The 11651-nt window shown below is 52.0% G+C and overlaps 1 protein-coding gene across 1 annotated transcript in view; it reads left to right on the top strand.

Annotated features, from left to right (window-relative positions):
- Positions 1-9897, top strand: part of LRRC15 (leucine rich repeat containing 15) — a 38519-nt gene extending 28622 nt beyond the window's left edge. Inside the window, exon 2 of the mRNA XM_081831842.1 lies at positions 4897-9897. Coding sequence (XP_081687968.1) covers positions 4902-6644 — 1743 coding nt within the window. The 5' untranslated portion in view covers positions 4897-4901 and the 3' untranslated portion in view covers positions 6645-9897. The remainder of the gene's footprint in view (positions 1-4896) is intronic.
- Positions 9898-11651: the final 1754 nt, after the last annotated feature.

Genomic DNA, 11651 nt, shown 5'->3' with positions numbered 1-11651 from the left:
GAGGGAGATCGTCTCTCTGGGCCTCAGTTTCCCCAGGTGCACCGGACAGGGGCAGGACCAGACGCTTCCTAATCCCATGAAATGGCTCTTGGCTATTTGAAGATGCACTGATTAACAAGTGGGTTTGCCCTGCCTGGAAAGCCTTTGAAACGAGGTAAATGGGTCTGAGTTCCTCCGGGCTTGGCATGAAGTGGGGGCCAGGCCAGGTGGCATTGTCGGCCGTCCGGGGTGACCTATGTGGAAGGGAGGATGAAGAGAATGGTGGGGCTTCAGGCCAGATTTCCTTTCTGTCTCCGGTCAGAAGATATCAGAGCTATCAAGGGCCTTTGGACGTCTTTACAGGAGGGGAAATTAAGGTCTGGAGAATTTACCCAAACTCACCCTCCAATTTAGTGTCAAGACCAGAGTAGCACATCTGTCTGCCAGGCTCTTTCCAGAAGCTTTGCTCCGTGGCATGGACATAAGAAGGCATCTCCTCCCAGGGAGCGTCATGTTTAGGGGATGTGAATGATGGTAATAAACCAAAAAAGCGCCAACCCGCCAACCAACCAACCAAGCCCAGGGCTTCCAGGCTAATTATGTGTTCAGTCATGAATGACAGGTAGTTCTCGCTGAAGAGTCTCACAGCCAAGGTGCCTGGGCCAAGTGCTTCTACTCCTGGGGAGGGACCGCGTCAGACTGTCCAGGTGAGCTGTTTGTCTGTCCACTTGGCTCACTGAATTCCTGGGCCAGCGACAGACCCCAGGCTGGCCCTCCTCCCAGGACAGCGGCCGGACTGAGTTGCTGCAGTGACGTGGAACGCGTTCGGCCGCCCCGGGGAGGAGAGTATAATTAGGGTAGCTTTGTGGGTCTTTAACTGGCATTTGTCACAGCTGCCAAGCAGCCCTGGGCAGCGTGGGCTATTAGGCTGCTGTATGCCGGGCTGCTGAGGGCCAGAGGCTGCTGAGTATGCCTGCCTCGCTTGCTCAAGATCCCAGGGCCCGGCTGGCCATCCAGCCCCGCTTCTGCGGGCCCTCCCTCCCCTGAGGGCTCTGCAGCTGCGTTTGAGGTGGGCTCTTTGGAGGTCCTTTGGAGCGGTGAGTGCCTTGTGGCACTAACAAGTGCTGGAAAACAGGAAACCGCCGCATGTGGTGCTGGGGTAGACTCTGCAGACATAAGGATTTATAAAAAGGAAAATCTGCAAATTCTTGCAATATTTCTCAAGCTGAGTGTGGTCCATTTTAAACAACAGTGGCTCTGTTCCAATAAGGGGATTATCTTTTCGCTCTTTCTCCCAGGCCATGAGGCACCCTCCCCTGGCTCTGAGCCCTTCCCGGGGCTGGCTTGATGCCCCCACCCCAGCTGGGGAGTGCAGACGCAGAGAAGGCTCGGGGTGGGTCATCGGAGGGCACCTCAGCCCACACCCTCACTGACAGATGGGGCAATTTGACAGAGACTGCCTTGGGCTTGCCACGTTATGGACACTTAATTTAGTCTCTGACATTTGGGCTACAACACCATCTTGAAGCATGCTGGGCATAGGAGTAGACATTAAAGATAAACATGTACTAGCTAGTACATCACCAGGCGCCCCAGAGCTCCACCTTTTGAAAGTCAGTCCAGGGGGTAAGTCTCTCACACATGCATGTACCAGGAGGATGGGCAAACACCCCCCACCTACCCACACAGACCCCTGGGAGCACAGGCACGATCGTCTCGGTAGATGGCTCTCATACCCTGGCTCTGGGACTCAGCCCGAAGTCTTGGGGATAGACAGGCCATCAGCCGTCATCCAGGTCAGTATCCAGCAGGTGTGGGCATCTTCTTTTTTTTTTTTTTCCAAAAGGTATACATATTTTATTTTTTTATTTATTAATTTTTTTTATTTATTTATTTATTTATTTATTTATTTATTTATTTATTTATTTATTTTTATTCTTATGTTAATCCCCATACATTACATCATTAGTTTTAGAGGTGTAGGCATCTTCTGTCCAGCTTCTTTTTTAGGCAGTTGCTCAGCCTTTGCTCGAACACTTCCAGTGATGGGGAGCTTACTACCTCCATGGGTTGTCCATTCTGACTCAGACAAGCTCTCTTCGGTGGTGAACTGAAATATGCTGCCCCATAGCTTCGGCACACCACTTTTGACCTCTGGAGCCACAGTGAGTCCCAGGGCAATCCTTCATGTATCCTTGGAAAGTGCTAGTGGCTTCCTTCACAGATGCTCTTCTTCTAGCTATCCATGCACAGTTCCTTCAACGGGTGCTCAGATGTTCTGGTTTCTGGGTCCCCTGACGGTCCCCTTACCCTTCTCTACCAGGCCTTCAAGGGACTGGTTTGCTATTAGTCTTCTTCAAGTTCAGGGTGGGACTGGGCCCAGCAATACAGGTGTGGCCTGATCAGGGCAGAGCAGAGGAAGACCGTTGCTTCCTTTGTTCCACACTGCATGCTTCTACTGGTGGAAGCTAAGATCACAGTCATTTTTCTGGGCAGTCTCCTTTCTCTGTTACTAGCAATAAGAAGCCCTAAGTCTTTCTCCTGGGGTGGGTGTTGAGTCACTTTTTCTGTGCCCCCTGCTCAGGCTGTTCATTTTCCACTCTCAAGCTCTGAACCGGACTTTTGTCTACTTGAGGTCGTCCTTCTAGATGTGTCCATAGCTTCATCTGGCCCCATGCCTCTGCATCTAGACTCTGTTGGCCAAGTTATTATTCATTCTTTCCTCCATCATTTTATGCACTTAATCAAGTCCTTAATGCAAAAGTACAACTGGTCAGGGCTTGGGTGGCTGTGAAGAAATAAAAAGTCAAGGTCTGGGCGGGTGGGGATGAACTTGGGTTCTGTCCTCAGAGCAGGCTTGTCGGTGGGGGGTGGGGTGTCAGGAAAAAGTGCACTGAGTTAAGGCCAGGCTGGGAAGCCTGGATTATTCTGAGTTATGGGCCGGGCCTAGGACGCTGAGTTCAGGAAGAGAGGCCAGAGAAATACCTTCTCCACCCAGCCGGTTTATTATGCCCTATATGCCATCATTTGAAATTCCTTCTTCTGACTCAGGATTTTTGCTTATTAAAAGGAGAGGCATTGCATTAGCACTCAAAGTACTCACCCAAGAATCTGGAGCTCCAGGCCTTAAGCTCTGAGCCTCAGTTTCCCTGCTTCATTCATCCCCATAAAATAGTGGGAATGTATGATCAGCAGTTCTTAACCCTTTGGAAGTTAGAGACTCTTTGAACCTCAGATGGAAGTTACAGATGCTGCTCTACACACAGAAATCCTTAGTCCCTGGAGTAAGAATGTCAAGATTAAAATACACTTTGAGGCCTTCCCTACCTCCAAGAGTCTACAGAGTCCGTGTTGCGGATGAACTTGAACCCTCGCACACATTTAAACGGCACTGTGTGGGACACCCTCACATCCGTTCTCCTGTTTGCTCTGCTCAGTGGCCTCAAGAGGCGGCAGAAGTTATCATCCCAACTTAACACATGAGGAAGCTGAGCTTAGAGGCTCCAAGTTTCCTTCAAGGTCGAACAGCTAGCTAGTGGTTCTTTTTTTTTTTTTTTTTTGAAGATTTTATTTATTTATTTGACAGTGAGAGAGGGAACACAAGCAGGGGGAGTGGGAGAGGGAGAAGCAGGCCTCCTGCCGAGCAGGGAGCCCGATGCGGGGCTCGATCTCAGGACCCTGGGATCATGACCTGAGCCGAAGGCAGTCGCTTAACGACTGAGCTACCCAGGCGACCCTAGCTAGTGGTTCTTAACTATTCATGTAGGTAGGGCTCCGTGCATACCTCATGTCCCCACCACATTGTATACATTATCTGTAATTATGTAGATAGATAATTCTCATCACCCCTGACCTCAAACATCGAACCTTTCGTGAATTTGGCTCCATCCCCAGATCAGCACCATGCCTGCGGGAGCATCTGGCCCTACCACCTTTGAGCTCGAAGGGCATCTTAAGTTTTCTGGGTCTTACTCGAGGTCACTCAATGTTTCTTTGTGGAAACTGGAACTAGGACCCAGAAGGGCCACAACAGCCCCTTCCAGTGAGACAGGAAGTGGCACAGATAATTTTCTTTCATTGGGAAGGTGGTTTGAATTAAGCCTCCATGAAGCGCCCATGAACGGGTTCAGGAAGGGCCAGGTTGTCAGTCACGGTGATGGGGCTGGGCAGGGCAGTGCTGGGCATGGCCCAGGCGGGGGAAGAGTGGAGCTTGCCTTGTAGCCTTTTCTGCCAGATGGGCAGTGCATCCCACCTTTGCTGGCTGCCACTGCTTTCCCAGCTGACCTCCAAGTGCGTGCTCTCAGCATCTTCTCCCAGGCTCAGGCCCCATGTATTTGGTCTCATTTCCTATCTGTTCCTCCTGAGGAGATCATGTTCAACCAGCAAATTCAGGTGCTATGGGGGATACACAGATGTATCTGATCCGGGGGTTTTGTATCCAGACAAGATACTGTTCCTGCCTTAAGAAACCTATAGGGATGAACGATGAACATCCCTGCCCTTGAAAAGCTGATTGACTAGAGAAGGACACAGACAGGAACACAACAAATGCCATATGGAGCCGGCATGGCCATAGTGGACGCTGGGAAGACGACCTGCATGGGAGGGCAACTAGTGCTGACTCACGGTATCTGGGGAAGCTTCCTAGAGGTGATTGCATTTGAGCTGGACTTGGAAGTATGGGAAAGATTTAGATGAGGACAAAGAGAACTCTGGGTGGGGGGAATTGCTTGGGCAAAGGCATGGGGAGAAGGTGGAAGAGGCTGGCTGACCAGATCATAGGTAGCATAAGTCGGGGTATGTGATGATGGAGTTCAAAGGCAAGCCAGTGTTCAACACCAAAGACGTTGACTTAAATATAACTGCAGTGTCGGTGAGATAAAAACCCTGAATCACGTGTGCTCTCTCCCTTTGCAGAGGCCATGCCACTGAAACATTATCTTCTTTTGCTGGTGGGCTGCCAAGTCTGGAGTGTGGGGCTGGCCTACTATGGCTGCCCAAGTGAGTGTACCTGCTCTAGGGCCTCCCAGGTGGAATGTACCGGGGCGCGCATTGTGGCGGTGCCCACTCCCCTGCCCTGGAATGCCATGAGCCTGCAGATCCTCAACACGCACATCACTGAACTCAACGAGTCCCCATTCCTCAACATCTCCGCCCTCATTGCCCTGAGGATTGAGAAGAATGAGCTGTCCCACATCATGCCCGGCGCCTTCCGAAACCTAGGCTCACTGCGTTACCTCAGCCTCGCCAACAACAAGCTTCAGGTTCTACCTATTGGCCTCTTCCAGGGCCTGAACAACCTCGAGTCGCTCCTTCTGTCTAGCAACCAGCTGGTGCAGATCCAGCCGGCACACTTCTCCCAGTTCAGCAACCTCAGAGAGCTGCAGCTGCACGGCAACCACCTGGAATACATCCCTGACGGTGTCTTCGACCACCTGGTGGGCCTCACGAAGCTCAATCTAGGCAAGAATAGCCTCACCCACCTCTCGCCCAGGATCTTCCAGCACCTGGGCAACCTTCAGGTCCTCCGGCTGTATGAGAACAGGCTCTCAGAAATCCCTATGGGCACTTTTGATGGGTGTGGAAACCTCCAGGAGCTGGCCCTACAGCAGAACCAGATTGGTATGCTCTCCCCTGGCCTCTTCCACAACAACCGTAACCTTCAGAAGCTCTATCTGTCCAACAACCACATCTCCCAGTTGCCCCCTGGCATCTTCATGCAGCTGCCCCAGCTCAACCGTCTCACGCTTTTTGGGAATTCCCTGAAGGAGCTCTCGTCGGGGATCTTTGGGCCGATGCACAACCTGCGTGAGCTTTGGCTCTATGACAACCACATCACTTCTCTACCTGACAACGTCTTCAGTGACCTCCGCCAGCTGCAGGTCCTGATCCTCAGTCGTAACCAGATCAACTACATCTCCCCAGATGCCTTCAATGGGCTGGCGGAGCTTCGGGAACTGTCCCTCCACACCAACGCGCTGCAAGAGCTGGACGGGAGCGTCTTCCGCATGTTGATCAGCCTGCAGAACATCTCCTTGCAGAACAACCGCCTCAGACAGCTCCCAGGGAATATCTTCGCCAATGTCAATGGCCTCATGACCATCCAGCTGCAGAACAACCAGCTGGAGAACCTGCCCATGGGCATCTTTGACCACCTGGGGAACCTGTGTGAGCTGAGGCTCTATGACAACCCCTGGAGGTGTGACTCCGACATCCTTCCACTCCACAACTGGCTCCTGCTCAACAAGCCCAGGTTGGGGACAGATGCTCTCCCAGTATGTTTCAGCCCACCCAGTGTCCGAGGCCAGTCCCTCATCATCATCAACGTCAACGCTGCTCTCCCCAGCGTCCAGGTCCCAGTGATGCCCAGCTACCCGGAAACACCACAGTACCCGGACACACCCAGCTACCCTGACACCACCTCCATCTCCACTACTGACTTCACCAGCCCTGTGGGGGACTACACCGATCTGACCACCATTGAGGTCACCGATGACCGCAGCACGTGGGGCATGACCCAGGCCCAGAGTGGGCTGGCCATTGCCGCCATTGTTATTGGCATTATTGCCCTGGCCTGTTCCCTGGTTGCCTGCATCTGCTGTTGCTGTGGCAAGAAGAGGAACCACGCGGTCCTGATGCAGATGAAGGCACCCAATGAGTGTTGAAGAGGCGGGCTGGAGGCAGGGCTGGGGAAGAGTGGGAGCACTGGAGGATCTGGGAGTTTCATTATTGTGCCTCCACCCCTGTGTCCACAGAGCCATCCCCCACTCCCTCTCACTGGTCCCCAAGAGAAAGGCACCCCCACCTTTTCCTGACCTGTCTGGTTCTCCTCTAGAGAACTACAGGAGAACCAGCTCTTGCAGGGCTTCTTACCACCAGGGAGATCCAACCGGCCATGGCAAAAACCCCGTGGGGTTTCTAATTCACATCCCTGGGCTTCATTCGAGAAAGCCCTTCTCCACAGCCTTACCAGCTCTCCTCCAACAAGCCTCTCTGCACCCGCGGCCCTGCTGGCCTCTGTAGACTCAGTTACCACGCCGGCTCACTTTGTGGGGATAGTTCTCCACGGGGACAGCTTCTCTCCCAAGTAGGATGGAAGTTGATTTCCCTTCCTTCGCTCCACCCCCGTCCGTGGCATGCTCTCCCCTGTCCCCTTGAAAGGTCTCCCTTGATTTTCTGCTCCTGAAGGCAGGGTGAGTTCTCTCCTCACAGAAGGCTTCCACCCACTCAGCTGGCTTCCTAGGAGCTGACAAGCACCTGGTTTTTGGGTCACTGTGCAAGATGCCCCTTGGCTCCCGCAGAGAGAACCACTGTCAGCATCTCTCATGGGATCGTTATCTGGAAAAGGAAGACCGGCACCCGTGCAACAAGTCGGCCTTGTAGAGATTTCTGAACCACAAATTTTGTTTTGAAAATGTTGGTCCTTTGAGGGATAAGGTCACATAGAATGTCTGACCCCTAAAAACCTTGAAAATCAGCTTACTAGTACTGGATGGAGAAAGCACCCTGGTACCTGAGGTGTCCTTATGTTCATCCCTAGGGTTCTTCTCTTTTAACTTTTTATTGAAGTATAACACATACAGAAATGTGGGAGCGTGACCGTGTAGAGTTTGATGGGTCTTCACAGTTCACACCCATGTAATCAGCATCCAGATCTAGAAACAGGCTATTACTAGTATCCTCCATCGTGGGCTTTTACTGGAGAAGACAGGCTTGAGGAGATGGGTCCCCATGAGCCAGAATGGCCCCTCACCACCCCTGCCAGCCCGCCCTTGCCAAGGCCCAGCTGCTAGGGGTAGAGGAGACGACATGGGTACGTTCCGGAGATGTAATCAAATCCCCACACCCGAGGCTCCCAGAACGGCCAGGTCAGAGGCCTCTCTACAGCAGAGGTCCCTGCAAACACACACCTTTCTCCGCCAGCAAGCTGTCCCCTGCTCATCGGAGGCCCCTCCGCCTGGGCCTTTTATCGCCATGCTCTGCCTCTGTCTGTTTTTAATTTTCACTTTCCATTTGGGGGAAGCAAAATAGTTCGGAGATGAGATCCTTCAGTTGAACAGCTGAATGTAATGGAACCTGGTAATCCTTCTAGTGTGGTAAAATTCTCCATCAACGTTCCAGTCAGCTAGACACTGAAATTCAGAATGCTCACATACGGGAGGCAACATCAGGGTGCACAGATAAGTCACCCTGGGTCTGGGGGCTCTTTGGAGTTCCTTCTGCCTGTGGCCTGCTTATAAGAGTTAAGTGTTTGGTGCAGGGTTATCGTCCTCCTTGAGTGCTAGCCACAGAAATCCCTGCCTTCAGCACCTTTCTGCTACACACGTATTCACACTGGTAAAGAAATTGTGCTCATGGCAACTCATGTCTTTGGACAACTGGTCTATCAGTTCAGAAATCAAAACAGTGAAATGGAGAATTTCAGCTGTCTGTGTCTGCCCAGGAAAGAGCTGCAGCTGGTGCTGTAAGGATTTGGAAATCCTGACTGGCTCTTACTAGTTTTCTCTGTCCCACAAGACAAATAAGAAATTGCCTCAGGCCTTAGTGGCATGATGCTGACAGGTCCCCAACAAAACAGGTCCAGGAAAGGATGTGTGTAGGAACTAGAACACTGTAGAGTTTTTTTCTCTGTCCCAGAGAATCTGGGGAAGATGGGGCCTGTCAAAGGCAAAAGACATCTTCTCCCCGAGGTAAATCTGGGTCTCCAAAAGGTTTACCAAAGATTTGTAGCAACTGGTGGACGTGTACCAAGACTTGCCAGGGCCCAAAAGGAAGTGAGCCCAGAGCTTGGGGCATGAGCATCATTCCATTGATGGTGGCCTGCCTGATGATCCTGGGGCCATCGGGGGAAGCGAGGCTTGCTTTCCTCCAGATAGGAAGCATGGGTTAGCACTGTATTCGTCAAGGTTCTCCTTATGAGTAGGCTCCAATGTCTCATTGTGCAAGGGTGCAAGTGGGCCAGAGATGGCAGAGAGGTGAGGAAGGAGTCCTTTTCACCCAGTGTGTCCTGCCCTTCTGGACCCAGAACCCTTGGGTAGTCCTGGCATTGGCCATGACATTGGAGGTCCTTTCTCCCGAGCCCAGGATCGCAACATGTTTCCCCAGCCCAAAGGTTGGCCCGAGGGCATCTGTCCTCAGATGTCTCCATGCAGGAGCACCCCCCGGGTGGGGCTGGTGAACTCTTTACATGATGCTCGGAGCTTGCCTGGTCCTTTCTCCCATCAGAGTGGATTGGATGGAGCCATTGGGCCTCCTCTTCCAGGGCAGGGCTTTTGGCCTCTCTGAACCATGTTGTCTGGCCAGGGAGCTACCGGGAAAGCTGGATGGAATTTCCTTTCCAACAAGACATTGCATTTGCTCACTTTCCAGGGCTGGAGTGAGCTGCTTGGTCCCCCCAAGTTGAGGTAGGGTACAGAGTCCACTTTAATTTCCCCGTTTGCTCACTGGCCCCTAGGTCACCTTGCCAGTACGAGCAGCCTCCATTTGGAGTGAAGGGTCAATGTTGGAGAAAAGAGAATAAAAACCAGTTAGAACCACTGTTTTTCAAAAATGCTTACTGTGTGTAGATACCCTTTAAAGCACTGAACAAGCATTTTCTTTTTAAGCCTGACAGCAGCTCTGTGCATGGGTAGTACCATTATGCCCTGGAAATGGGTCTAAACTCACTCTTTCTTCTGCAACATTATTCGGTGGGCCATGGGTTTTCTTTCTCTCTTCACACTTTTTTTTTTTTTTTTAAGGATTTTAATTATTTGAAACAGAGAGAGACACAGCGAGACAGGGAAACAAGCAGGGGGAGTGGGAGAGGGAGAAGCAGGCTTCCCGCCGAGCAGGGAGCCCGATGCGGGGCTCGATCCCAGGACGCTGGGATCATGACCTGAGCCGAAGGCAGACGCTTAGCCGACTGAGCCACCCAGGCGCCCGCAAGTTGTGGAGGTTAATAAAGTGGTGCTCTTTTTTTTTTTTTTTAAGATTTTATTTATTTGACAGAGAGAGAGAGAGAGCACAAGCAGGGCGAGTGGCAGGCAGAGGGAGAGGGAGAAGCAGGCTCCACGAAGAGCAGGAGGAGCCCGATGCGGGGCTCGATCCCAGGACCCTGGGATCACGACCTGAGCCGAAGGCAGACGCTTAACGACTGAGCCACCCAGGCGCCCCTCTCTCTTCACACTTTGTACAAGACGTCATGGCCTGTCCTGGGCTTTCATCCGTAAAGAAAATGGGAGTCACTTTCCTTCTGCTTCCTACAGTCTTAGCCATTGGAACCTCACTTGCTACTGTGTGGATCAAAAGCTTTGTCGGGCGCCTGGGTGGCTCAGTTGGTTAAGCCACTGCCTTCGGCTCAGGTCATGATCCTGGAGTCCCGGGATCGAGTCCCGCATCGGGCTCCCTGCTCAGCAGGGAGTCTGCTTCTCCCTCTGACCCTCCTCCCTCTCGTGCTCTCTGTCTCTCATTCTCTCTCTCTCTCAAATAAATAAATAAAATCTTAAAAAAAAAAAAAAAAAAAAAGCTTTGTCAATACAGGGAACATTCAGCTCACCCATCCACTAAAGAAAAAGAGCAGTTTCAGGAATCTGTCTCCACCCTCAGGAAGCTGATGGAGAGTAGACAGCTAGGGAGGTAACTAGATCACTAGAGTTGGTAACCAGACACTGGCTGTGTCCAAGCCTTTAGCTACAAACCACTCACAGAGTGCAGCCCACGGATCTCGCAGTCAGAACTGAACCCAGGCTGTTGGGGAGGCAGTGGGCGGGGGGCCTGGGAAGGGAGCCCTCACTGTGGTTCAGAGAAGGGGGCAGGTGCCCCTCTAGGCCCAACTTCTGCCAGCTATGCTCTCTCCTTCGCCTAAGGAGAGGTCGTCCTCACCAACCCATTGCCTTCATGATGCCTTCAAAAGTAGATCACGTTTGCCTCGCTTAGAGAATCATTGCAAATAGTCCCAGGTGCTTGGTGATGCATTTAGAGATTTCTAGGCCCCCAGGGTTTTATAGAGTGCGAGCCCTGGTGGGCAGGGTTGGGGGTCCATCTTTGCTGGATGCTGCCTATAACAAATTTGGTGTACAGAGTCAACAATAAACGGTATACACAGGACACATATGTGCTCGATGGACGTCTTGCCTAAGGAATCTCACACTTGTTGATTCTACTCTTGTTCACGCATGTGAGGCTGAGCCAGACAGACCCTCGTGGAGAACAGGTTCTGAGCTGGGAAAAGGCCTTTGAAAAGTGAGTGGGGAACATAAATGCAATAACAAGTGATATCTCTAGGCCACTGTGTCTGGAAGGAGCCTGAGGAATAGGTTCAACCCATTTTATAGATGAAGAAAGTGAGATCAAGGCAGGACATGAATTTCCTCGTGTAATTAATGCCTGAGCTCGCAATGCAGCAGGTCTCCAGACTCCCAGACTGGGGGTTCTTCTATGTCACCAGAAAGGCATTCATTTGACCTGTATGTGAGCACGCACACACGCACACGCACACAGTCTTAGGTGGGCGGACTCTTCCTGCACACCGCAGCATTCCTAGTGTGCCTCGCACTGGGCTCGGTGTGTCACAGGCTCTCAGAAGACCCCATCTGAGTGAAGGCGACTCCCTCCAAAGTGTCCAGGCATCCCTAGCACTTTTTCAGGTCTCCAGATCCCAGGGGCTGCCGTAGCTGCCAGCTCAGTGCTTG

The sequence above is a fragment of the Leptonychotes weddellii genome, chromosome 1 (genome assembly GCF_054177405.1).
Source record: "Leptonychotes weddellii isolate Sample4059 chromosome 1, ASM5417740v2, whole genome shotgun sequence".
NCBI classification, from domain to species: Eukaryota; Metazoa; Chordata; class Mammalia; order Carnivora; family Phocidae; genus Leptonychotes; species Leptonychotes weddellii.
This window is presented reverse-complemented; position numbering and strand designations above follow the sequence as displayed.